The sequence below is a fragment of the Eutrema salsugineum genome, unplaced genomic scaffold, assembly GCF_000478725.1.
Source record: "Eutrema salsugineum unplaced genomic scaffold, Eutsalg1_0 scaffold_13, whole genome shotgun sequence".
NCBI classification, from domain to species: domain Eukaryota; kingdom Viridiplantae; phylum Streptophyta; class Magnoliopsida; order Brassicales; family Brassicaceae; genus Eutrema; species Eutrema salsugineum.
Window position 1 is genome coordinate 1,150,340 of NW_006256885.1, and position 23,942 is coordinate 1,174,281.

The following is a 23,942-nucleotide window of genomic DNA, read 5'->3' on the forward strand; positions in this document are numbered from 1 at the left end:
GCAAAAGGGTTTAGGGAGATTTAAAGAAAGAAGGAAGGTTGAAGAAAACATGAAAGAATCTACTAAAGGGCATAAAAGTATTTTATTTTAATCACCTGCGGGTGAGTGTATGGTATACTCCTGCACTTTGCGAGAGAGCCTGTTAATGGAAAGAGAGTGGCTTGTCCCCAAAGGTGTACTTGGATGTGAAGGAAACACCGATTTTAAATGAAACCGTTAATGATTTTATAATGATGTTAAAAAACTCAACTGAATCAAGAAAGCAAAGCATTCTGGTTAAGCTGATCGGTAATGAATCTGACTCTGGTTTAGATACATCAAACGTCTCCGACTGTCTAGACTATGATGAAACCCATACAATGAATCAAATGGCCTAAATTTGAAGCTTTTTGCCACTAGAACTCAATCTAAAACCATGTCTTTGAGAGTCGTCCCAAAAAAACAAACATGTTTACTACATAAGAACAAAAAAAAGCTACAAGTTGCTGAATTCTTGAATCATTATTGCAGGATCGGGTAAAAAAAAAAACCAACACTGTAGCTTTCCTGTTAAATTCTCATTGACCAATACTGGAGCCATTGATGTTGCCTAACACAGGAGCCATGTCCAAACGTGTCTTGCAATGGAACTGGAGTTCGTATTGAGCTCCGAGAATACGGTAACGTTTTAACCAGAAGAGCTTCTTGCTCAGCTCGTGGCTCTGAGCTCTGATGACAAGAAACCGTTTCTTGAACCTCATCTCGAACTGCTCTCTCGACTTCTTGTCGACGTGAGGCGATCGTAGCACGGTGTACAAGACTCTCGTGTCTGGCATTGCGACTTTACGAGAGTGAGGAGGAAGACACCAAGCTTGCTTTTCAGGGTTATCGAAAGACCGAATCGCTATGCAGATCCTGGTTCCTTTGATCTTTGATGTGCTTTCTTCTCCTTCTTTCTTCTATTTAAAACCACAAACACAGCAACAACAACAATAGTTCTCAAATCGTTTTCAACAACATTAACACCAAAAATTGTATCTGAATATGATGAAGCAAAATGAGAAACAAAAACATACCTGAGGAGCAATCACCTTCTTACTCGACTGTTTGGCATTTTTTGGAGAAATTCTGATCTTAGAAACACTCTTTGAATCTCCGACGCTACTCTCACGCTCCGTGGCGTAGCCTTGAAACGCGATTCTCGCGGGGAAAACCATCGCCGGCTCAGATCTAATGTGAAAGTCCCTCGCTCTAATACCAATCGAGTTCGGAGACGATGCGGGAGCAAATCCAGAGATGAAGTCGCCGGAGACATTAGATCCAATTCCGATCAGATTACGCTCCACGGAGATTCCGGTGGCGGCTGAAGTGAAAGAGTGGGAAAGACACGAATCAATGGAGGTTAGTGCGGCGGAGAGAGTCCGTCTCGACGGCAGCGAAGATCTGCGGAGTATTCCGGTGATCATTATTTCAGATGCAACGGCTGTGAAGCTTTCCGATAAGAGAAATGTAGAAACCCTTTGTTCCCAATTAGGGTTTCAGTCAAAGAGTAATCACTTTCAGAGAACTAAGCGAAAACACAGAGGATTATGAGGTAGAATCACCTGTGACGAGTGTATTTATCCGCCTGCACGTGCAGCACGTGTTCAAGTACGAGAGGCTTCTTTTTATTTTTGGTTACCTTGAAGAAACTGTAATCAATTCAATGGAGCTAGAGATGTGAGTTTCGATATTTCTTTTATTAATAGTTAAAAATGCTAAAATCTCGGGAATCAAAGTTAAATAAAATTACAAATTACTCTACTAGTTAACCAGAGAAAATCAGAGTATTACATAAGAGTGAAAGAAGACTTGAGGACAAGCAAAAAAAACTATATATTTATCCATGGATTCTACAGTTCTGAGGTTGGATCTTGCAAATGTATCAATCCTCGAGTTTCTGTAATCTCTGGAGGGTTTCCTCAGAAGGCTGATACATGTTTAGGACTTGAGAGATTCTTCTTTCTTCTTAGGTTTCTCAGTGTCTTTCTCTGTTTCACTTGTGTATGCTTCTGGTACTCGGTTTCTTGGTGAAAGACTCAATGAAGCGGAACATCCAACGATCTAGCATTCCTGTTTTAATACCATGACATAAGCAATTAGGCGAAGATTTTTGAACGATGATTATTGAGAGTAAGACCGACAATGCGACGAACCTGTCAAAGCAAAAGTACCGCCTAATACAGCGCAAAGCCGAGTGATCAAATGGAGAAAACTGCGTCGTTCTTCCTTGATGGTCACAGTGATAGGTGAGAGATCATATAAGAAGTAGACGGCTGAAAATGAAAAAAAGCATTGTAAAAAGATGTCATCAAGAAACAGAAACAGAGTAATAAGAACCAGGTAAATACTGGAAATGAAGTTTGCTCGACCAACCTGGCCATGTTCGGTCGAATTCGTTCATCGGCGTGTAATATTCCGTTACAGAGTACTGATTTGTTGACAACACGTCTTTTGAAAGATATCTGTATTCTGTGGGAACGACCTGCACCATGCCAGAAAGAAATCAGTGACCTAAGCTACAAATATTATTCATATCTAAAGAAATGGATTATAAAGCTGGCCATACCGGTAAGTGACTTGGAGATACCAAATAATGAAGTATAACAAAATATACAGCCAAAAGAGAGACATGAGTGAAAAAATAGTGATGGAATTAGATAAACACCTTAATATAGTATTTGAAAGTTCCACTGGTGTCACGCAGAATTCGGTTTGTGTCATCAAGTGGGTTGTGAATTCCGGGGTATTTCGGCCCAAAGGATAGATCATGAATCATATGGCTCACGTTTACGTTTTTGGAGCTGCCAAATATCTGGTTAGAGGGTAAAGAGATTAGTTAGATACTAAGGATGATCTAGGTAAAACAAAATAGGCAATACGAGCATGAGATATCATATAGAAAGTCAGTGAATGAGGTGCAAAATGCAAATGATGAGAGTAATTTAGCGATTATCAATCTTTCTATGTAGAAGTCTGGCTTTATACTTTTCATATTGACATATCAATGGAATCGAACTTCTAAAATGGTCACATGGTACTTAATCAAACTAAATTAACTAATCTTAAGTTTAAAGTATGTTCTTGGTTAGTGTTTTCAGAAACTTTTGGACTTAAATTCTGTTAAGAGGATGGTTTATAAAGCGAGATAATGATACCAACCATCTGGGCAACATAGATATTCAATCCATGAACTGAAACATGGAAGTTTCCAGCAACCCGCTGTACATCTAGGACACCATAAACCTGGAAAACAGCCAAAAAAGATTAGTCTCTGTTTTCCTAAACGCCAACAGGGCAACATTTCGAGTTTGTCTATTTGACAAGAGCAGAGCTTAATACCCGACATCCTTCTCCATCTGCCAATGCTTGTTTCACCTTTTTAATCATCGTCTCAGCAGCTTGATCAAATCCAAGAACATTTAATGCTTCGGTTTCATTCTTGTGTTCTTCTTTGCCATGTTCAGCAAGCACAAAAGATATCAGATTAAAGTGTGTACATGATTCGGTCTCTAATCTTCAACTAAAACAAACTTAGCTACGATGACAACTATCACTGAGACTTTTTTATGATTCACCATACTAATAAGTCTCAATTCAGCTTGTAAAATTCCCATTAGTATTCGATGGAAGCACAACATTTGTGTAAATTCAGTTCTCCAGATACAACTTCGTACTTGAAAAAGGTGTACACATGTCCTATTATTAGGTTACATAGCCACTAGTGTTAATACAAGTTTGACATCTATGCCTAACCAACATGTACACGACTATTTGTTCTTCCAAAAGGCTCAAGACAATGACATTGAAACGATAGTTAAGGGAAATGAAGCTCTTCAGAGAAGGTACAAACTTGGAGAAGGCTCATAAAGTTTAGAATGTTACCATGCTTGTGAGTCGAGTGATCATGCTCTTTTTCAACAAGATCAGATATATATTCTGTGCCAATGATATGACCATGACTGTTGAGACGGAGCTGCAGAATGATACTCAAAATAAGTGAGTAAATAACTCGACCTTAAACCAGTACAACTACATAAAATGCCATAAGAAGTGAGACATAAAGATGCCAAAGAAACATTCTAATAGTTCCCTTCAGGTAGAATGTTTAACTTAGATATGAACAGTATGAGCTCTATAATGTTTCAGGCGCAAAATAAGTTTCAGTAATTTTATTAAGGTGGAAGAGAAAACATGTGAAAAGACTTGTGATTTGAATTAGCATCTGAATTCAATTTACCTTCCAAATGTTCGTATCGAGATCCACTTCATGCTTCCCTGACATGTCGATAGCGTCCATACTCAATACTACAAAACAAATAAGATCAAATTATGGAGTCTACAACGACAAGTATCCCAGAAGGTATGGAGGAAAGAATGTAATAATAGTATGTGATCAATGGATTTCACTTACCATCACAAGGCAAAGACGGAAACGTCATATTTACATGAATGGGAAGAGTTTCTCCACGCTTTAAGTCTACTGACATCTAGAAAAAAAATGATACAAATTCCATTTTGATTACGATAATTAGATATAGAAAATGAGAAAGCCACCTACGAGCCAATCACATGGACAGAGAACGCCTACGGTAACAATGAATTTGACTTAACAGAATGACTTCAAATCCCCCTACTTTGAATTTTCTTTTTTGTTGTTTGCTGTAGTGTATTTCGCTAATGATATGGATCACTGCAAATTCAACTAGGACGTTCAAATCATTTTGCATTACCTCGGATCACTGCAAATTCAACTAGGAATTTCAAATCATTTTGCAATACCTCACTAAAGTTAAGTTTACCTAGAGAAGAAATACATAGTTCACGACAATAACAAGGTCAATGGGGCAATGGCAGGCTTTCAGTTAATCTCGACTAATTAACTAAAGAGTGGCATCCATCTACGGAGTTTCATAATACACATGAAACGGAAGATCATTCACTGCAAATTATATGACTATGCGTAGCAGTTTGAAGGATAGAGTCAGCGCAATAAACAGAAAAACACCAGATTCAGCTCGAACTAAATACGTACCTGATGCACTGTAAGCGTGTTAAGATAGTAACTCAGCTCGTGCAAGAACAAAGTAGCCATTATAATGAGTCCAACGATCGATACTGCAACAACAAATAAATTCAAGATGTTAAATAAGCGAACACAAACACATACACCAAGCATTCAAAAAAAAAGGATCTCAAAGAGCGAAAAGAAAAGCCATGACTGCGTCTTCTGCAACAAGTGATCCTCTGCTCTGGGAAAAGCATCGATGCTCTTTAGGGCCTGCTTCACACCCATCCTAGCAGCTTCCCTCCAAATTAATACTTTAAAAAATCTAAACGAATCGAATTCGGAGGACCTACTAAACCACAAACCAACATCAGATATACAAATTATTATCCTAGTTTTTCCCGTGAAGAACAATATTGCCAAATTCATGCAATTCCATTCCATAATTTGGCACTAAATAAACCAATTCAACCATCAATTACTTTTCCTTTCGAACCGAATTATCTTCCTTTGTTTTCCTATATTTTTCGATCTAGAGAAGCAGATAGCTCCCAAGGCAGTTTATCAAAATAGCCTAGCTAAAAATCAATACATAACCAACCAAGCAGATGCAGCGTGAAAATCAAGAGGATATTTTTCTTTTTTCTGAAAACTAAGCTCGAATAGCCACAACTACAGCTTCGAAATTCAGATTTCCAGTATGATCTTCACCGGCCCTAGATGTGAAAAATCCCCATCTTTTGAAGCGAAAACTATGCTGATGAATCTAAGATATTCGAAAGGAAGATAATTGGGAAAACCCAGTTTTGGAGATCGTACTTGAATCGAGGTCAATGAGGATGAGCGCGCGCCGAGAGAGAAAGGATGTGGAAGAAGAGAGATCTCCGTGTCCGGAGAGACAAACAAAAGGACTCTTCTTCTCGATTGTTTGAACGGCGTCTCTTCTTCCGTCTCCAATTTTATAAATTGCACCCTGAACATATTACCAAATATTAATTTCACCACTTATAATCTTATTATTTACGTAAAGACCCACATACTCTCAAAAGTTGTAATTTAACTACTTTATCTCAACTTGTTTCGATAAATTTCTTTACTATCCGTTTGGTGATTTGTTTTTAGGTAAGAGTCATCATCAATGTCATTATTTATGGAGATGAAGATTAGCTACAAGGTTTTGTATATTTTTATAAGAAAACAAAAAAAAAGATTAATATTCCATATAAAGTATTAGTGATCTAGTTTTACTTGGTTTAAGTCTTAGATAAATATATGTGCTACTAATGGAAACTAGACCAGCTTTAACCAACACGTTAATATGTTGCTCCTGCTAAGTGCTAACATAGTAAGTTAGTAACATTAATCACGTATGATATGTAATTTCCATATGGATATTTGCTGTTGTTGCTGAGAAAAGGCTGATAAAAACAAAAAACAAACTGAAAACTTATTGGGCCATCTTGTTAACGTCAGTTGATTTGAGCGATAGGGACCCATAAGCCCAAACGCAGACTTCCCGCCATAAACTAAGGTGTTGATTGGTTTACCCGCTATCACCCGCAAACACAGTGTTTGCGGTTGGTAGCGGTTAGTGGCGTTTTATCACAATCATAGAAATCGCTGTAAACCGCTCCATATTGTTTTATACCGCTGAAATCCAAAAGCTGTTTCTCGCCAGAGTTTGTGGTTGCGGGCGGTAGCGGTTGGATAAAAAAAATTAAAAGAAAAAAATCACGCTAGAAAAAAAATAGAAGATCACGTTAAAAATAATTATAAAACCCTAACCCTACTAATCTTCTCCTATATATATAAACCCTAAACCTCTCACTTTTTCTATCAAGTTCTAGTCTCTAATCATGACTTTCATATCAGTTGAAAAAAATTAAGATACATGTAAATGCCATAATACTTTGGTTTAATTCATTTATATTAATTTTTTGTTTCCACTTTTAAAGTAAGAATTATAAATATGTATCTTATTAATTACAAAATTAGTTTGTTATAATTCTTTTTTTTTGTTCTTCAGAAAGTTACATGATCAAACGAGATGGCATGTACGTTAATTCAACGAATCATTGTGGAAAAATAATTTCAAGATAAATATTCTAAATTTTTGAATACACTCCAGAAAAAACGTATTTTGAATACTAATGAGCAATTTGGAGTTGATTTGAGTTAGGGTCGTGCAAAAAAATCGATTAGATCAATTGAAGAAATTTTACATCATACATAAGATAATCCAAAAGATCCACGTATTTAGACAAATTTTTTCCAGTCTATTACATTATTAGACACAATTTTCGGTGATATTCCCAATAATTGAAATAAAATATATTATTATAAAATTTATTAGTTTTTAAAATAATTATTTAGTATTTATTTATAATTTTTATTAATTATTTTGAAATAGTGATTTTGATATTTATCATAATAATATAATTTTTTTGTTTTTTTTATAATTATATATGATGTTTATTTTGGTAATTTTATGTTTAACCGCTAAAACAACCGCTGGTTTGCTAGTCAAAAATATCTTGCAAACAGATCCGCTTTAAAAAGTTTAAGCAGTCGTGCAAACCGCTGAATAACGCTCAAAACCGCAATCGTCCACTTTCGCAAACTCCCGCACTCGCAACCGCAACCGCTGCGGTTAAACGCCCTTAAAACCCCAAATGATACTCTGTTATACAAAGCAACTTCACGTTTTACATATGACTTTCAGACAACAAAACAAATAGATTGGTGGAATTGTTTTATTCGCATTTGATCATCCCCAAAAGCAGGTATACTCAACTCTACTAATATTAATTAATCTTAGCTCAGAGTAAGCGTATTAAGCATATTAATAAAATACAATAAACTCTTGCTAATCACCAGTCGTGTTTACAACACTCCAGTCAAAATTCTTGAGTACCCTTTGGATAATTGTAATTTTTTTTGGAAAGGCCTAATTGTAATTTTGGATAAATAACAAGAGAAAATATGTTCAAACCATCCACTCAGAATACATGAAATTAGTGTTGTGGGCCAAATGGTCAGTGTCGTAAATACTAACATTAAACTAGACATCAAAACCCTTCGCACATCTTTACAATTAACTATTTCGATCAAAGTCACATTAATTTCCCATGTGTCCACTACAAGTTCATAATTATGTTCATGTCTTTTATCTTTTATTTTTTTGTTCTTAATTAAAATAAGTAAAATAAAAAGGAGAACACGTGACTTTTCAACAGTTGCAAAACATGCTTCACGTGTCTTATTTCATCCACTAATGTCAACTTCTCTATACCCACCTTTTAACTTTAATCTGGCTTTCCACTTCAATCTCACTTTGCATTCAGTTATGACATGTTTTCTCTTTAATTTCGATTATTTCTTATTACATTTTGCGACAAATTATGTTAATTTTATTCAACCATATTCTAAGATAAATTTGTGTATACATACAATAGTTTTATTTTCAACTAATTTTACTCAAACTTGATGCGTCAATTTATAATTTGATTTTCGTAATCAGACAATTTTTTTAAGTAGAAGGTGATTTGAAAGTTTACAATACAACTAATCTTTTAGAGTGATTGTATATATAGAACATTCACAGAATCTTCTAATAAGTTTAAAAATGACATCATTTTAACTAATTAATCAAATAAAAGTGATTAGATCATTCATACACAGCATAAATCAACATAACAATTCCTCAACAAGTGGGAATTAACTACTAACTCGCTAGCATTTGGTTCGTAACATGATTAACTAGCTACTGAGATATGGTTAATTGAGTTCGTTAATTAATAAACATAAATTAGTCTACAATTTCAAACCAAGAAGACAATTTAAGTCTAGAATTTTCCGGTTCTCAGACTAAAATAAATGACAGATAAAAAAAGAAATGAATTCCGTAATGCAATAAACACAACATAAAAATCAGGGAACTCACCACCCTCATTTAGGAATCGACTTTCTATTTATGGCAAATATTTAAACCAAACGGCTTCAAACCCCACATGGCACAAACACTGCATGTGGCCAATCTTTTCACAAACCTAAAAATCAAGTTCCTAATTTTTTATATCTTAATATTTTTTTTAGATAAATATTGATAGTTTCAAATGTACTTTGATAAACAGAAGTACACAACACGGAATATAAAAGAAACAAGAATACATATATACATTTAACAAGCCTAACTAACAATCAACAAATGAAAATTTGAGTTCACAATATACACAGCATTACGTAAGATTCAACGCTGAATTTATAGTTAAAATTTACATTCTACAAGAAATTGTATACAATAGGTCTAAATTTGATGCGTACAAAATCTATAAACACACCACTTACAATCAAATTACAAATTTATTACACTTACGTTACTCAAGATACTTCCTCAGACACTTTGATTGATATATGTATTCTTAACGATTTTTTTTAAACCTTCATAAAACCTACCATTTTCCTTAAAAATACTTTTTCTCTCGTGTTGAAAACATGAAGCATGTGACCAAATTTGCAGATATTTATTTTTTTCCCGGAAAAAAAAAAAAGCTTACGGCACGTTCTTATTTATAGTTTATATTTCTATCTTGACTTCCATAAACTTGACCAAAGAAAGAATCTTAACGAAGAGAGGAACATGAAGAATTGCAGCTTAGATCTCTGCCTATCTCCGATGACCTCTTCGCTTCAGTCTTGTCGTAGAGACTCTACGTGAGTTTTCTTTTTAGACCCAACCTCATTATTCACCTTTTTTATTCACATTCAAAATTAAAACCTTTTAATTCTTTTTTGCAAAAATGGCTATAGGATTAATGAATCTTCAGCGACAAGATCTAAGGAGATGAATGCATTCTATAATGGTAAACTACGAGAGTATGATCACGTAGAGATCCAGGTAAAATCTCTATTTGCTTGTATATACATATGTTTGTTGAGTTTTTTGTTTTGTTTTTGTCTTCTTAATTAGTGACTGATAAATACAATAATGAATGTGTATATATACGAAGATAAGGGCAATAATAGAGATGGCGAGCAAGGAGCGGGAAGTAACGGCGTTAGAGTTAGCGCCGGTGAGCTTGGGATCGCCGTTAAGGTCTTCGTTGAAGAGATCGGTGAAGAGGTTTTTGGAGAAGAGGAAGAACAAGAGAAGCAAATTTGTTACACCTCACATTTACACTTCCACATCCACCTCTTCCTCTTCTTCCCACAGTTTCTACACCTGATTTTAATCTATTTTTTGTTGGATCGTTTTTTTCCCTTTAATTATCTACCAAAAACCAAAAAGTGAATGTTTTTTTTTTTTTTAATATGGGCTAAAGAAAATATCTAGCTCGTATTTGTCACTTGTCATTTTTCCGAACACTCGACGATGAGGTTCGAGTTTTTTCTTTTTCTTTTTTAATCAAAGATGTTGTGATACAACTGGATTGGAGTCTGTACAAATTCGAATCATTTGAATGGCTTGTATCAGATGTCTTGTATCTAATTTATAGTAGTTACAACTTATAAATATTTTTAGCTCTTCTACTTTTTCTTTCTCTGCGAAAATAGTGTAGACTTTATTATTTTACAAAATATGAAATGCAACACATGAAATTCGCTGGATCCAACAAAGATTAGTGAACGACGTATAATATCACTAGCTTAGTCAAGTCGTAGATTAGTCATTCACCAATACAGAAAATTTGTAGTATTATATAAAAGATATATTAAAAAAACGAGAAAATCAATTCTGACATTTAAACGAGCTAGAAATTTCAAGAATCTTTCCAAAAAGATTCTACTAGGAACTATTAAACGAGCTTGATTAATATATGGTGTTACACCCATATAGAAGATTCACAAATGTTTTCTAACTATCTATATTTAATTCAAAAGAGATATCATAAAAAAGGAATGTTTTAAATATGTTGAATAGGATTTATGTCAAATAGTTTATTATTATACCTAAATTTCAATTTTAAAATATACCTCAAAATATTATATTCACAAAGGGTTATAGGCGAATGTTTCCATTTCCTTAACATGGACACGGCACTGATCATAATAATAAGAAAAAAGAGTTCAAAGTAAAAAAAAAAAAAAAAAAAAAAGGAAAGAAGAAAAGCAGAGAATCTAACAGCACTTATCACCTGAAAGCCTTGTGAAAAGATTCCTACACCACCAAGTTACTTACAAGTTTGGCTCCTGATCGAGTCCACACACACACCCTTTTGACTGTTTTTTATCCACAGCCAAGAAAACCAAGAACTGGAATCTTCCAAGCCCTTTGATATCAAACTTCTCTCTCTCTCTCGCTCTCTCCTTTCGTTTAACCCCTCACAGATTCGGAGTTGATCTGACCACCCCTTGCATGAGACGCCGACTCACTAACAGCCGACGGTTTACGACCAAAGTTTAATAAATAGTTCCTCTGGTCGTCACTGGTGTGACAGAGACTCGCACGTAAAAGCTCAGCAGGCATCTCCCTCTTTATCGCCAGCTCCAATACATCCGCTGCACTCCCTTGGTTCTGACTTCGGATCGTCTCATACTTGCTCCTACAGTACTTGGTAAGAAGGTTGAAGAATTCATCAAACGAGGCTCTCCAGAGACCATCATTAGGATTATTACCATGGCTCACTCGAGGAACCACCACTACTACTTCAGCAGCTCTCTCAAGAAGAGATATCAAGACAACTGAAGCACCGTCCCCAGCAGAACTTCCAATAGGACGCAGAGGTGGCTGCTCTGAAGAACAAACTACAGCTGCAAGGCAAGCACTCAATGCTCGGAGGTCCATGGCTTGAACGCAAACCGTGACTGCTTTGGCAAGATCAGCTATCGTCTCTGCTGCTAGAGTATCTGAAGGCAGGCCACCGAATAGAAACCTCAAGTGGCGGAATACAGCCATACAGACAACTCGAGCAATCTCAGTACCAGGAACTAGAAGTTGTATGTACTTTGTGAGCATTTTCCTACCCTTGGGAAGAGTTGCTATACGTAGAAAGACAACGTCGTCCTTAGAAGTCAACCCGGATTTCTGACCCGTTTTGCTGAACGGATCAGCAAGTTGAAGTGCTGTCGCTAATCCTTCTAGCAGTATCTGCCGCTTTCTCTTGACCTGAGCACCTCCGTCTTGAGGTCTAGTTGATTGGAGAGTCCTGTCAATGTCAACTATGTCAATAAGAACTCCAAGAGCATCTTCAATCGTGACCCTCGCTGCAACAAGAGGTTCCTGCTCCAAATGTTTTCCTGAGCCCTTATGATCCGCGCTTCCATCGTTGAAAACAGCAGAAGAGTCAACCTCGAGCAACGCACGTGGCCTGCGAATAGAAGGAAGTGTAATCTTTCCAAGGGCATCTACATGAACTAGTGGATGCTGTTCAGAACTATTACGAGACCGAGGCTGGTGGTCTTTCAACTGAGAAGGATAGAACTGAGAGACTGCTTTAGATCCGGCAGACTTCTTGGCAAGCTGAGCTTGGTGGTAATAATCATTGACATAAGGATCATTGCTGTGTGAATTAGAATGCTGCATCTTGAGTATACTCTCTATTTCTTCTGAAGTCATGTACTTTGATCTAAACTGCAACCCACTTTCACTTTTCTGACTAGCTGCATCTGATGCCTGTTGGGAGATGCCTCTGTTTTTCCGACTTCTATGAGATGACTTATGTTTGTGTTCCCTAACTTCACCAACTCCAAAAGAGACTTTACGTGATGGTGAAGGATAGGAACTATACATCTGGGACTGTAGCGCCGCAAGTTGTGCATACGACTGTCTCTGCTGAAGGGCGATCAATTGTTGCGACATAAGACCATTTCGAGGAGGCAACTGTTGATGCTGTTGCTGCACCAGGCTATGTAATAAACCAGAATGATCACCGTGCAAAAGACCAGGATCAGTGACCCAATGAGGTTGAACCATGTTACCAAGCGTAGGACCGCACGAGGCATATCTAGCCAAATTACCACCATAGTGGGGCCTGTGCGACATTCCTGAAAGATGAAAACTAGAATTTGACAGCGGCGAAGGTGGATTATAGGTGAGCTGGGTACCACCAGGAAGAGAAGGAGCGCGGTGGAGATTTCCCGGTGAAGCCTGCGGAGATCTGCTACCAGGTGGGGGAAAGGAGGTAAAAGCTGATTCTGGTACAATTATTGGTTCACTATTGTAGTGCTGCAGCTGTGGTTGCTGCTGAGGATAGGAGGATGTCCTGTACAAAGGTTTTGAATGAGCTGATGATTGTGGCTGTGAGGACCATCTATTAGCCTCTTGATCTTGTTCGTCCAACCAGCTTGTGAGCTCTGTGTCGTGTGTCCAATCGGTAGCAGAAGAGCCTAGAGATAAAGTACAGTCAGAAAAGTTAATCTGATGTTTCAGACGAACGAATACTGAATTGGAACTTAAAATAACCACAACACCAGGAAAAAAAACCACAGGATTTCTTCAGCTAACACGACTTATCTCTACAATCCAACCTTTCACACCAAAAAGAGACCAGGTCATACTATCTGGACTCGAAAAGGATATAACAATAAGTCTACTGAGTAAAAAAGCTAAAGATTATTCAAGCTCAGATGCCAGTTTTGGCAAAAAAGGGGCAGAGAAAAGGAAAACTGAAGAACAAGAAATATACCAGGCTTTGAAAAGAACCTTAAAGGTATACAGTAATAACCAAGTTAGGAATTTAACTCACTCTCTCTTGAAAAGGATCCTGATCCTCCTCTGTCACCAATAACTCCAGGGTGCTTGGGTCCGGTAACAACTCTGTTTAACTACACAAAATGAGAACAGGAAGAGTTAAATCACTGACAATAAGTCAAAACTAAAACAAGAAACTGAAAAAAAAGCAACAGGTATATGCATGACCCCTGACATGGTTTCACTAGCTTGCCAGGGGGAAAAGAAGTTAATTGTTACATGAGGGTCATGGAAATTAAGATATTGATATCATAGTGTCTGTGAATAAAAAGATGCTAACCTTTGCAAAAGTGGTCGCAAGATCATCCAAGTCAGACAGTGATCCTAAACCTGCACCCTGGAATTATCAACATGTATGCATTAGTAAAAAATCTTCAACCATTTCTCTACTGCATGTAGTATCAAGAAGTTAGCTTTCAACAGAGAAAGCACATTTACCTCTCCTTTATCAAACAAGTGATACTCATCATCATCAGCATGTCCAAGAACAGGAGCGATCATTTCATCATCGTCAATCCCTCCCAACGACATTTCGTCCAGATTTTGACCAAAAAACTCATATTGAGATGCATCAAAGAGTGAACTATTTTGATCTGCAGATACAAAAAACAAACAATGTTAGTAATGCATGGGTAAAGTTCTGGCCTTTGATAAAAGTAATTACAATCATATAGCAAAAAGCCTACCCATTTACAGGATTAACTAAAAATACAATTTTTGAAGATAAGTTTTTGAGTATTCGAATTGGTTTGGCATTCATGCATTGGAGCATAAGAACAACAAGTAAGCAAACCCGTAAGCCTTCAAGGTTAATCCAGTACAAGAAACATCAGATCCCGTATACAAATATTGTTTATAGAGAAATTCACATGACACAAATTCAATCAAAGACGATATAAGCTCAGTGACACAAATCATAGAACACACAATCACAGATGTTTAGCATAAATCACATCCCTTTCTACGATTTCCTCACTCGCAAACGAACCAAGCAATACACAAAACCGGATCCAAAACCAGCTTAAGCAGCTAAATCACAAAGAGGAGAAAGCAACATCCTTCGATGAGATTACAAAAATGAAGACGAGGAGTGACCTGAGGAAGCACGAACAAAGTTGTACAAATCCCTGGAATCGGATCTCTCCATGATCAACAATTAAACAAGAGGTTTCAATAAAGCGAAGCTCTCGAGAAGACAAAAGGGCATAAGAGAATCCTGTTCCCTCCCTTTTTGCGCCTAGGGTTTTCCTAATCTTCAGATGGGTGGCTTCTTAACGAAAGATACGAGAGAAAAACACAAAATTTAAGAGAAAAAGGGGTTGAGTTAAAAAAATCAGCTGAGATTGCTGCTAGGGTTTTCAATTTAAGGGAGATAAACACAAGTATAAAGTTGAAGGAAAATCTCTCTCCGCGATAAAAAAGAGAGAGAGAGAGAGAGATAGAGAAAGGAAGAGCGAATGAAGAAGAAGAAAGCAATGGCCTTTTTTTTGTTGTTGTTCTGTTTCCTTCGCCGTGTGTTACATTGACACATGACCTTGCCAAAGCAAATCCACACTCGGTTTAATCAATCTTTATGTCTCTTTTTATTTTTTGAGAAATCTTTTCTCTTTTAATCTGCTTCTCAATTTTCTCTTAATTAATAAATTAGTCCTAAATCAGTAAATGGTTGTTAAGAAAAAGCATGCAATGGTTAAAAAAACATACATAAATCTGAGTCATCTCTGACATATCTAATCGTTCATAAATCATATTTATTACGTAGGAAATTAAAGAGAATTTATGGGAATATAAATTTTAGATACACTTTCTATGAATTTTCAAATAAATTAAGGATACACTTTTTCAAAAAATATATTTTGTTGTGATTTTTTCGAAGTTTCTTTTTGTTAAATTGTAATTATAATCGTTTATTACATCATCATGGATGGTTTAATAGTTAGCAGACTAGAAACTTCACACAAACTTGTATCCGCATAATAGAACTGGAGAGCTAATATATAGAGCACTTATCACTTGGTTCTGTCTAAATGATGCTATGCTTTATCTGCCCGATCCCACCGATTCTTTTATTCTTGTGATTTAAGGGCCATTGCTTTACTTGTTCCAAACTCAACCAAACTATAAATTATAAAAACATTCAACACATAGACTTATTATTTATATATCAACTTATATAACTGTACGACACGTTACATTTAGTCCATGTGGATGTATTTCGTCCGGTCGGTTCAGATCGATCTCATTATGGTCCACTTCTTTAAACTATGAATATTGTTTGCCGTTGTCAGTTGTATTCTCGTTATGTTTCAGAATTACCAACTAAACTTGAGATTAATGATTATAAAAATATTAATGTTTACACGCTGTTTTACAATGGAAGTGTTGAGAGAGAGAAAACCAATTAGAAGCATATAACAAAGTGAGGTTATTGCAAAGTAAACACACAATCTGAGGAAGGTAGTATACAATCCTAAAACAGCCAATGCTTCTTTCTGGGTTTTCTTGTGGGAAGATCTGGAAGAGCAAGAACTAATAGTTCAGAAAAACATGGAGATTGAGATTCAGAAATGTCATGGAGATATAGTTAACTAAAGATGATGATAAATGACTTTTAAATAAAAGCAGAGTTGATGGAAGAGACTGACTCTTACCTCCACTAGAGTATAGCGAATTGTAATGTACTTCGCTCCAGAAGCTAAGCCAAGCCTCTGCAGAACAGAAGTTTAAAACGGTTAGGACCGAGTAAAGTTGGCTTACAGTAAGAAGGCAGAAAGAGAGGTTTTGTTTTTACCTCTAAGAGGGTTCTTGTTATGAGGAAGTATCTCGATGTAGGATTGTTCCCGAAAGGATGTGACTAAGCAGATCTTGGCTTCGAACTACAGTAATGCTGAGTCAGCAGTCAGTCATTCAGGTAAAAAGAGAACGAAAATGTGAGCGAACAAAAGGTGGAAGTTTGTGATGATTCCTCAAGATACAGTTGCTGAATAGATGATTTGATCTCTGAGGTGTATTTATAAACAGTTCTAGTCTTATAGTAAGCTCAAAAGATGATACTTTCTTTATAAGAACTTACACGATCTGCAGCAGCTTGAAGAGTAACGTGATCTCCCCATTCACCTGGTCTAGTTGCATCCAAAATTAATTAGCAAAAAGAATGATTCCGAGAATAGTTATTCACTTGCTGACACAAGAAAAATTAAGTAAATCAAAGACGTCTCACTTTTTCATCTTCCTGGTGTAGTGTCTGTATTTCATTGGCACATATCCTTCGTATAACTTACGTTGCTGTTTTAACTGAAAAAACGAACATGCTAAGTCAAAACATTTTCAGTACTAACTAATCAAGACAGGCAAATCATTCAAGAGAACCCAAGTCCAGAGGAGTTCATAACTGCTAAAGCTGAAAAAAATTTCCGGAGGCTGAATAACCAAGTCACCAGAGACAGGAAACACAGCCTAAGTGATGCTTCTAGATAATTTTCAGAAGAAGCAAGAGTAAAGTAATACAGCTAGTATCTAAACTAAACAGTCATCCGTAAAGACACTAACTACAGAGCTCGACATTCTTCCCAGAACAGATCTATTAGTTTAGGCACAAGAATGGTTCTCAGACAGTACCTGCTTTACAATATGCTTCCTAACATGTTTATGGTAATCTGGATTGCGGAAAAGCTGATCCGCTAAAGCTCGGAACTGGCAAACAAGTATGATAGATCAAATCAATACAAATTTTTTTTTGAAGAATCCTCACAAGGTCTGGATGTTTCAGACGTACCTGGCAATTTCCATCTCCCTCCATTTGTAGCTCAGCTAAACCATATGTGGCCAGCCTGAACAAAAACAAGAGACCATCAAGGATGATCCAGACTTACAAAAAACCGGTTTTTGAGTACTACGTATACAGATTTAAGGCAACTAGTTTTCCACCTTAGGCGTCTAACAAATAAATTATCTAATCAGGATCAAATCAAGAATGCAGTAAAGAATATGGAAGACACTAAAGGAACGTTTTGTAAGAAGATAAGAACCTTCCAGAGAGTAGCTCATGGTCTAATGTTGCATCATTTATATCAGGTATTTCCCTGTTAACCCGAGGAGTGTGCTGCCAATACGAAAATATGAAAATATCACCCAACACATTCAAGCTAATATATGAAGATTAGGTAAAAAGAAGTTTATCTATTTATCATACTGGGATAGAATCTAAATGAGATAGTCTCTTCCCAAGCTTTCCCTCTCTTCTCAAGGTCTCATCTTCTGCTAATATACGTGCAATGGTTTGATCATCCTCTGTATCCGCCACACTGCTACTAAAACTCGAATTCGAGCTCGCACTTGTACTGCCCCCTGCTCTTGCACTTGCACTTGCGCTTGCACTTGCAAATGGATTCCTTTTGTGTTCATCCATGGTATTTGGATTCTATACTAGATACAACCTAAGAAGCAAGACAAAGAGTATCTGTATCTCTGATCAGTTCGAATGGCTTAAGCTTCTCGAATTGCGCAACAAAAAAAAAAAAAAAAACATTTCAGTATGAGATCATAAACGCTTTCTTAGGATCTAAAGCCAAACCCACCAAGACGAATACTTAAAGATGAAACCTTGATCTGGAGAAACGTAACAAAAGACGATAACTTTCCATTTAATCGCACAAAATCAAAGAAACCCAAACCAAAGATCAAACTCATTCAATCACCCAAATTTCAAACTGAAACCAAAAAAAAAAACTCAATTTCCACCAGCGATTTTGAAATGTTCGACACTACCAGAAACGGAATTAAAACCCCTAAAATTGATCCGATGTTCGACCAAAATGGCAAACAAAAAATCTCAGATAATTACCCAAATTCAGAAACCGACAATCAATCCGTTCGCTTGACTCGGCAAAGCTCGATTTCCCAAAATTTGATCAAAATCGTGAAAAAAGAGAGAGAAACTTCAGGGAAGAAAGACTGCAAAGGAGAAGGTGAAAAAGGTTCTCTCCGACGCGAGATTACTGCAGACAAAAGAAAAAGAGAAGAAGGAATCGTTTGTCTCCTGCGAGAGATATTTCTTCTTCTTTTTCGTGATTTCTTCAAGACTCGTTTTCGTCTTCTTTGGCGGTCAAAGCAAACGTCAGCCATTTTTTCTTCTGCTCAGTTGTACCGCACGTGTGCCGCGTGCGTGTCTCTACGATTTTTTTTTGTCGTCTAATTATTTTTATTTGTTTCACATCGAATATTCACTTAAGCTGTGTATTATATTACATACATGTTGCAACTTGGTTGGTTGCCAACCTAATGAAAAATTTGTTTTGGTTCACAATTTTTTAAAAAAAATTTACATAAATATTTTGGTTTCCAAATTGTAAAACAAAAACAAAACTTAGTAATATGTTTTTAAAATTGTTTATAGTTCTCAAATTTTCAGATCCGACTTGATTATATATTTAATATAAAAAAAATAGTTTAATAATTAATAGAAATAGAGTATTATTAAAGCACACACATGACAAGTCCAACATAAATCCACAAATCTATATGTTATACAAGCCCATGTTTGTCTAGCTAATGTAATTAGGGTTCCAAGCAAGTAGTTTCATATATATATGCTCTTATGAAGAACATTATTCGTAACTTTGGAGAGTTGCCTCCCCTTCTCTCATTTTCAATATATCGATCAAATGTTATTGAGTTTTTGGTGACAATTTTAAAGCTTTTTCCCTCTTTTATTTTCTTGCACGATAAAACTCTATGAGTTACTTATTTTATAATCTTGATTTCTGTTTCAATGTTCTCTGAAGAGCTTAAATCTTTTTGGCTTGAACTCTCCTACATAGTATCAGAGCATGTAGGAAAAACCAAACCAAGTAAATTAAAGCTTTCACAGAGGTTGTCTACATGAAATAGCCAACTGGTTTTGTTGACAAAGAACACCCTAATCATGTATGGTTACTCTGTAAAGCTCTTTATGGTCTTAAACAAGCACCAAAAGCTTGGTTTGAAAAATTTAGCAACTACTTGCTTGAATTTCGATTTGTTTGCAGCAAAATCAAGATCGCTGTTCGTTTATGCACATGATCGTGATGTCATCATGTTACTACTCTATGTTGATGACATGGTAATTACAGGCAACAAATCTTCTGCTATGACCAAGTTTCTTATCGACATCAACAAATCTTCTGCTTGAACTTGTGTATAAATTTTAAGCTCAGTTGTAATGGAGTCTTCAAGCTTTTGAAAAATGAATTTCAGTTCAAAATCTCTTTGAGTTTCAAAATCCTTTCATTTGAACCAAGAATAGATTCATAGAAAATGGGAAATAGCTCTAAAGAGCTTTATTGAAATGCAAGGAAAATAGAAAGAACATAAAACTTAAATTGTCACCAAGATCAAAAGAATTTTAGATTGTTATCATAAAATGGAGAAGAAGGAGAGTTGTCGACCCAACTCTCAAAAATTGTTTACAAAGATGCATTTAACGAAATATATATATATAATCTAAATTAGTCTAGAAACCCTAGTTACATGGATTTGAGAATAACTATTGGGCTTTGCGTTTAGCTTTTCGTGTATGCTTCAATAAGTATTTCAAAGCCGATACTATTGAGTATTGACTTTTACTTCTTTTCAAGATCATTGAAGATGAAGAAATTCTTCTGAAATCAATCTCCATTATACAAATGCGTATAAGGAAAACGTTGTCCAATTGACATTACTTTTTGCTCACAAAGAGTCAAATATTTTCGTTTATGGGGTTAAAATGCGTCCACTAAAGCAGCTCCATACTAAAAACAATCAATATAGTTATTTAACATTAAACCCAAAAAACAACTAATATATATAGCACCAAATAAAAACTCCGATCAATGGTTGAATCAACACATCATTGATTCAATGATTTTTTCGAAAAAAAAAATTACATTCTCACGTGCTTATTCTTGATCATGCAACAGTTGAATCAAATCAATGATCATGTACTAATACTGGTATATAAAAATATAACAATTATGATGTATTATTCTCCCAATTATTCATATCTCATCCTTGAAAAGTGAATCCAAACACAAACGAGCTTCATAATTCCCCATTGCTCTATCTTTCAACTTCTTCAATCTCTCACCCATCTCTTTATCCTCCATTACTTTCCTCAGCCCATCTTCAACCTCTTTCTCTCCAAACCCGCTCATTCTCACCCCAATCTTCCACACATCCACAATGTATTTACAGTTCACAAACTGGTCTCCGGCCACCGGATAACACACTAGCCTCCGACAACTTGCCACCGCCTTTTGTACAAACAAATTTAAACACATTAATTGTTTATGTATATATGTTACGTATTAGAAATATGTTTATATGTAATAATGTAAAGTGAAATTTAACAATATTTATATAAAGACATTTCATGGAAACTTAGTTAGGTTTGAAATAGTGGGTTGGTATGTACCTCCATGGTCGAGTTCCAGCCACAATGAGTCACGTAACAACCCACTGAATCATTTTTAAGAACTTCGATCTGCGGGGACCACGGCACGATCCGTCCTTGGTTCTTGACTATGGTGACTCTATGCACAAACCCTTGTGGCAGTCCTTCCTGCCAAACCCGGTTTAGAGCCCAAAGGAACGGTCTTCCTGACGCTTCCAAAGCCAATGCCAATGTTCTGATATTCAATTCTCCTATAGGAGAAACCCAACTTCCAAATGAGATATAAATGACTGAGTTTGGCTTTTGTTCTTGGAGCCAACCAAGACAAGATCTGTCTTCTTCCCAGAAGCTAGGATTCTTAGTTAAGATTATATTATTTGCTGCTGCTTGGTTATGCAATGGACCGACATAAAGGATTTGAGGGTTTAGACGACCGTTGTTTTCTTTGTTGAATTCTTTAAAGAATTTATCCTCATATTCGTCTTTGAATGAGTTTACCAATATCCATCGGAGACTTTTTGCTCGTTCTAGAGTTCTTTGCCAAAACTTGAACCGTCCTTGTTGGGCTGCCGGAGTTCCGATCAGCCACAGTAGATCTCCGGCGGATAGGAGCGGTTGCTGTGGTAAGACTAATGGTTTTTCTGGTTGACGTGGACAGCCTACATAGCAATGTGCAATTATTTAGAAACCAAGTGAAAATAACAAAAGAAAGATATCGTGTTTGACGTTCATATTGTTTGAAAATTACTTGTGACTCATTCTTATTTCTTTGCTTAATTCTTCTCTAACGTGAATCAAAAGAAATAGACGTAAGCTTCGCGGAACCACCAAGATATTATTAACACGTAAGATGGATTAATCACACCGATTAATTAAATGCTATCTTGTCTTTAAACGGTCTACGTCTCTTAAGTTCTGTTCAACTGTTTTACACTCAAGATGTCTTTCAAAAAAGAAAGAAAAATAATCTTATACTCAACTTTCTAACTTCTTGGTTTTGTTAGAAAAAAAAAAAAACTTTCTAAATTCTTGGCAATATATTATGAAATTGACTAAAAAAAAAAAACATGCTCTATATATATATCCAAACTACGACACTGGACATATATATATATATCATATCTTATTTGAGTTCAATCAAGATGACAATGCCACTAGGCACTAGATAAACATTTAAAAGATGTTTCCGTCCACTTGGTTGGTATTATTAAATAAAAAAATACTAACTGTTAGAGATATTATTTTATTTCATCAACTATACATTTAAAATACATATGTTTGTACTTTATTTATTAAAAAAATTTAAAAACTATGCATGCTTTACGTAATCGATTTGTATACGGACGTAGTAATTTAGATAGGCTTTCTTTGGGTATATAAACTGCTTTTTATAGTATAAGCTATAGGAATATGAGGTAAACAGTGATACAACGTAACATGTGCGCATTTACATCCAAGTAATGTATTATTTTCTTCATTAGAAGTAAATGTTCTGCATATTCATTCCCTTGTGTATGTAGGTGGACATAATTATTCAATAACGCTGCGTCTTAGGCGCTCGAACTCATGTGGATATCATTGGTTATTCAATTATAACACCTTGTATGTTAAATCTGATAGTGTGCGTGTGTCATTTGAATACAACTATGTTAAAAAAAAATCTGTCAACTAAAAGTAGATATAATGTATATATTTATATAAGTGAATACTATTTAATTGGCATTTTTCTCAAAATGGAAGTATATGTAAATTAACCATTGTGTCAAAATAATGCAACTTACCTTTTTGGGAAACTACGCCTGTCCGAACGAGCTCCGGTATGGCCTCGATCATACGGTAAGCAGCAAACATCGCCGGCCAGAAACCCGCGACCGAAACACCACACCGATCAGCCACTCTTATGGCCCAAGAAGCCAACAAATCAACCACCACACAAGCCACGGCCACGTCTTCTTCAAGAAGAAGCCGTTCGAGCTGAGAAGGCATGATGTTCTCCATCGACTTCTCTATCGAGAAGAAGTCCGAGGGAGGTGCATCCGGACGTTCTTGACCGTCGGATAAGGCCAAGAACGTGATTCCAAGATCCTGGTTACTTGTCGAGATCCGACGGTGGATAGACTCGGGAGTCATAACGACAGGGGAGAATCCACGGCTTAGGAAGCTGGCTGACGCGAGGTGGAGCATCGGTGTAACGTGGCCTTGCGCCGGGTAAGGGATAAATATTATCTTCGGCTTTTGTGTTACTCTCATATCTTTCTCTTTTCCTCAAACTATGAGTTTGTGTTTTGATAATGTATATGTTATTAGTTATATGATAGTGAATTCGGGTTATATAAGGAAGAATGGAAGATGAAAGCTAGATAAATTATTAATTCAATTTTATTGCACACCAGGCATGTGCTATATTGACTCAACCAATCTGTAACTGATATATATATATATATATATATATATATCAGTCGACTTCCCCTATAATGAATGTGTGTTCTCATAGTTCTAGTATAATAATATGTAATCATTAGAAAAGGCGTCCAAACAAATGTACTCATTAGAAAAGATGAAACTCGAAGACAAAAAAATTTCTAAGAAAAAATTTCTATTCCAGTTGTTAAGCCGTTACTTGTGCATTGGTCACTTGAAATAAAATATATGATTATATCTTTATCGACATATATGTTTCCGGTATGGACCACCGTTTTGGTCATATATATATCTTCATCTACTATATATTAATATTACAAACGCACATACAATGTGAATTGGAAGTTGAAAAAATAATGTGAATTGGTAATCTTACAGAGGCTGCATTAGAAGAAATA

At 36.0% G+C, this 23,942-nt stretch overlaps 6 protein-coding genes across 11 annotated transcripts; 1 reads left to right on the forward strand and 5 right to left on the reverse strand.

Annotated features, from left to right (window-relative positions):
* Positions 1 to 277: 277 nt before the first annotated feature.
* LOC18023646 (40S ribosomal protein S10, mitochondrial) lies at positions 278 to 1,543 on the reverse strand. 2 transcript variants are annotated; one of them, XM_024159573.1, is made up of 2 exons: positions 1,056 to 1,543; positions 278 to 935 (listed from the first exon to the last, which is right to left on the reverse strand). In XM_024159573.1, the coding sequence occupies exons 1-2, from the start codon at positions 1,443 to 1,445 to the stop codon at positions 558 to 560; spliced, it is 768 nt and encodes a 255-aa protein (XP_024015341.1). In that variant the 5' UTR covers positions 1,446 to 1,543; the 3' UTR covers positions 278 to 557. The 2 variants fall into 2 exon arrangements, with proteins under 2 accessions (XP_024015341.1, XP_006406185.1); XM_006406122.2 differs by having other exon boundaries at positions 278 to 938; positions 1,056 to 1,538.
* A 154-nt stretch (positions 1,544 to 1,697) lies between these two features.
* LOC18023647 (endoplasmic reticulum-Golgi intermediate compartment protein 3) lies at positions 1,698 to 5,942 on the reverse strand. The gene is made up of 12 exons (XM_006406124.2): positions 5,846 to 5,942; positions 5,238 to 5,378; positions 5,054 to 5,144; positions 4,433 to 4,508; positions 4,259 to 4,326; positions 3,904 to 3,994; positions 3,361 to 3,470; positions 3,181 to 3,264; positions 2,687 to 2,833; positions 2,395 to 2,503; positions 2,175 to 2,294; positions 1,698 to 2,091 (listed from the first exon to the last, which is right to left on the reverse strand). The coding sequence occupies exons 2-12, from the start codon at positions 5,312 to 5,314 to the stop codon at positions 2,015 to 2,017; spliced, it is 1,050 nt and encodes a 349-aa protein (XP_006406187.2). The 5' UTR covers positions 5,315 to 5,378; positions 5,846 to 5,942; the 3' UTR covers positions 1,698 to 2,014.
* A 3,690-nt stretch (positions 5,943 to 9,632) lies between these two features.
* LOC18023648 (protein JAZ13) lies at positions 9,633 to 10,338 on the forward strand. Its single transcript, XM_006406125.2, has 3 exons — positions 9,633 to 9,739; positions 9,836 to 9,923; positions 10,036 to 10,338. Exons 1-3 carry the CDS (start codon positions 9,666 to 9,668, stop codon positions 10,249 to 10,251), a joined length of 378 nt encoding a protein of 125 aa, XP_006406188.1. The 5' UTR covers positions 9,633 to 9,665; the 3' UTR covers positions 10,252 to 10,338.
* A 689-nt stretch (positions 10,339 to 11,027) lies between these two features.
* LOC18023649 (protein PAT1 homolog 1) lies at positions 11,028 to 15,240 on the reverse strand. Its single transcript, XM_006406126.2, has 5 exons — positions 14,811 to 15,240; positions 14,154 to 14,308; positions 13,996 to 14,052; positions 13,711 to 13,789; positions 11,028 to 13,351 (listed from the first exon to the last, which is right to left on the reverse strand). The coding sequence occupies exons 1-5, from the start codon at positions 14,860 to 14,862 to the stop codon at positions 11,340 to 11,342; spliced, it is 2,355 nt and encodes a 784-aa protein (XP_006406189.1). The 5' UTR covers positions 14,863 to 15,240; the 3' UTR covers positions 11,028 to 11,339.
* Positions 15,241 to 16,032: 792 nt separating this feature from the next.
* Positions 16,033 to 18,800, reverse strand: LOC18023650 (OTU domain-containing protein DDB_G0284757). Of its 5 annotated transcripts, none has more exons than XM_006406129.2 (10): positions 18,559 to 18,800; positions 17,908 to 18,151; positions 17,744 to 17,817; positions 17,491 to 17,545; positions 17,334 to 17,408; positions 16,936 to 17,009; positions 16,789 to 16,837; positions 16,507 to 16,591; positions 16,367 to 16,423; positions 16,033 to 16,229 (listed from the first exon to the last, which is right to left on the reverse strand). In XM_006406129.2, the coding sequence occupies exons 2-10, from the start codon at positions 18,121 to 18,123 to the stop codon at positions 16,186 to 16,188; spliced, it is 729 nt and encodes a 242-aa protein (XP_006406192.1). In that variant the 5' UTR covers positions 18,124 to 18,151; positions 18,559 to 18,800; the 3' UTR covers positions 16,033 to 16,185. The 5 variants fall into 5 exon arrangements, 4 of the variants coding, with proteins under 4 accessions (XP_006406192.1, XP_006406190.1, XP_024014824.1 ...); XM_006406127.2 differs by having other exon boundaries at positions 16,037 to 16,244; XM_024159056.1 differs by having other exon boundaries at positions 16,037 to 16,244; positions 17,908 to 18,174.
* A 1,725-nt stretch (positions 18,801 to 20,525) lies between these two features.
* LOC18023651 (UDP-glycosyltransferase 82A1) lies at positions 20,526 to 23,404 on the reverse strand. The gene is made up of 3 exons (XM_006406130.2): positions 22,905 to 23,404; positions 21,145 to 21,782; positions 20,526 to 20,983 (listed from the first exon to the last, which is right to left on the reverse strand). Exons 1-3 carry the CDS (start codon positions 23,371 to 23,373, stop codon positions 20,729 to 20,731), a joined length of 1,362 nt encoding a protein of 453 aa, XP_006406193.1. The 5' UTR covers positions 23,374 to 23,404; the 3' UTR covers positions 20,526 to 20,728.
* Between the last annotated feature and the right edge of the window lie 538 nt (positions 23,405 to 23,942).